General features: G+C 36.1%; 1 protein-coding gene across 1 annotated transcript; it reads right to left on the bottom strand.

The window, feature by feature from the left end:
* LOC109335501 lies at positions 840-1,418 on the bottom strand. Its single transcript, XM_019571635.1, has one exon. It carries the CDS (start codon positions 1,416-1,418, stop codon positions 840-842), a length of 579 nt encoding a protein of 192 aa, XP_019427180.1.

The raw sequence follows: 1,971 nt of genomic DNA, 5'->3' as shown, positions 1-1,971 counted from the left end.
ACTTGGAAATCGAAATAAAATTAGAGGTAAAACATGGTATATATAATACAACTATCAAGTATAATTGAGAAGAGAAAATAACACTCCCTGAGATGTTTGTAGAAACTTGACTACCATTTGGCAATGTAACAAAAATGGTATTGATTTGCTTGAAAGTTTGAAATTGTGAGAGTGTATGGCATATATGGTCAGTGGCCCCTGTGTCAAGGAACCAATCAAAGATTTTAGTACAAGAACTCAACATATGCTTTATACCTTTTTCGTTGGTACTGTTATTTGCAGTGTGTGTAGTAAACTGATTAGTGCTATGATTGGTGTTAGGCTGTAGGATTGACAACAGAGTTTGTTGTTGTTAGGGAGTAATGCTAACTCCTGATGTCCCCTCACTATTCTTATTGCTTATGGAATGCTCCTTCACTTCATCTTGATTGCTAGAGTCATAGGACTGAACATCACTTGCTCCAATGTTGTTGACAGTATAATTCTTGAAATTTCCAGGTGGGAATCCATGCCTTTTGAAACATTGATCAACAGTATGTCCAGTCTTATGGCAGAAGGTGCAGATTTTGGAGCCTCTACTATTTGAAGATCTACCTGAGTTCCTTCCTCCTTGGTATCCTCTTCCTCTACTTCTTCCTCTACTGTTTCTTGTATTTCTTTCAAAATTATTGATATCAAATTCACTGCCCACTGAGTTCATCAGGGCCCTTGGTTCAACAAACTGAGAATTAACATGTCTTTCTTATTGTACTAACAGATAGAAAGCTTTGTTAATTGATGGGAGTGGATCCATTAGCATGATCTACGATCTCACTCTTTTATATTGGTCATTGAGACCATTAAGGAAGCAAATGACAGTCATTTTCCTTATACCCTTTTATAGTAGGAATCAAGTTACATCTACCTCTATGTGTGCAAGAACATCCAGGAATTGGCCTAAAATTATCTAATTCCTGCCACAAACCTTTTATGTGATTGTGATAAGCTGCTATGCTAAGGTTACCTTGTTTATAGGTGTAAATTTCACAAAGCAATTGTGAGATTCGGTAAGCATCTCCTTGGTAATACCTCTCATGCAAATCTTGCCATATCTCCGTAGCCGTTTCCATCCATAGAATGCTTTGGACAATCGAAGCATCTATTGATTGGGTTAACCATGAAACCACCAATGTGTTTACTCTGTCCCATGTATTGAAACTTGGATCTTCAATCGATGGTTTGAGGAGAGATCCATCGATAAATTGAAGCTTATTCTTTGTTTTGAGAGACATCCACATAGCACGAGACCAAGAATGATAATTGTTACCATTAAGAGGTTTGGATACGAGTATTGCACCAGGACTCTCATTGGGAGGTATATAGTAAGGGGAAAACAGATCTTGCATTGGGTTTAGTGTGGTTATGGCTATATTCTCCATTTTTAGCAGAAACAGAGAAAGTGATGAAGAGATGGGAAAGACTCTGAAAGGAAGGTGAACTTTGAGGATGAATTTTGAGGAAGAAGACGGGTTGATTAGAATGAGATTTGCCACCGAAATGGTAGGATATCAGGGCTTTATGCAAGCTCTGATACCATGTTAAAGAACATGGTATCCCATACAAAAGAAATGAACAATCTCTGAAATCTTTGCTAATTGAATTTTCTTGTTAACTATAAAGGGAAAAAGACAGGTCTATATATAGCAAGAAAAGTTGGTTAGAGTAACCAACTAAACTAACTGAAACCAAACAGATTTAATAAAAGAAGAAAATAAAGAAAATGGGCCTCCTAAACTAAAAGCTCAACCATAGACACTTGCAACTCTGTTTTGTAACTTCAATCTCCTTCTTTATTTATAAGTTTTGCTTCTTTGCTTCTTCCTTCTTCTTCCTGATTTTGTTTCTTTTTTTTTCCTTTTGTTAAAGTGTATGATTGATTTTCCAACTCTAACATCCAAACTTGACAAAAGATATAAGTTGTATTGAATAGTA

Source organism: Lupinus angustifolius, chromosome LG20 (assembly GCF_001865875.1).
Source record: "Lupinus angustifolius cultivar Tanjil chromosome LG20, LupAngTanjil_v1.0, whole genome shotgun sequence".
Classification (NCBI taxonomy): Eukaryota; Viridiplantae; Streptophyta; class Magnoliopsida; order Fabales; family Fabaceae; genus Lupinus; species Lupinus angustifolius.
This window is presented reverse-complemented; position numbering and strand designations above follow the sequence as displayed.

Excerpts from the sequence above, each read along its gene's own strand:
- LOC109335501 (XM_019571635.1), bottom strand. The coding sequence starts at position 1,418 with ATGGAGAATATAGCCATAACCACACTAAACCCAATGCAAGATCTGTTT.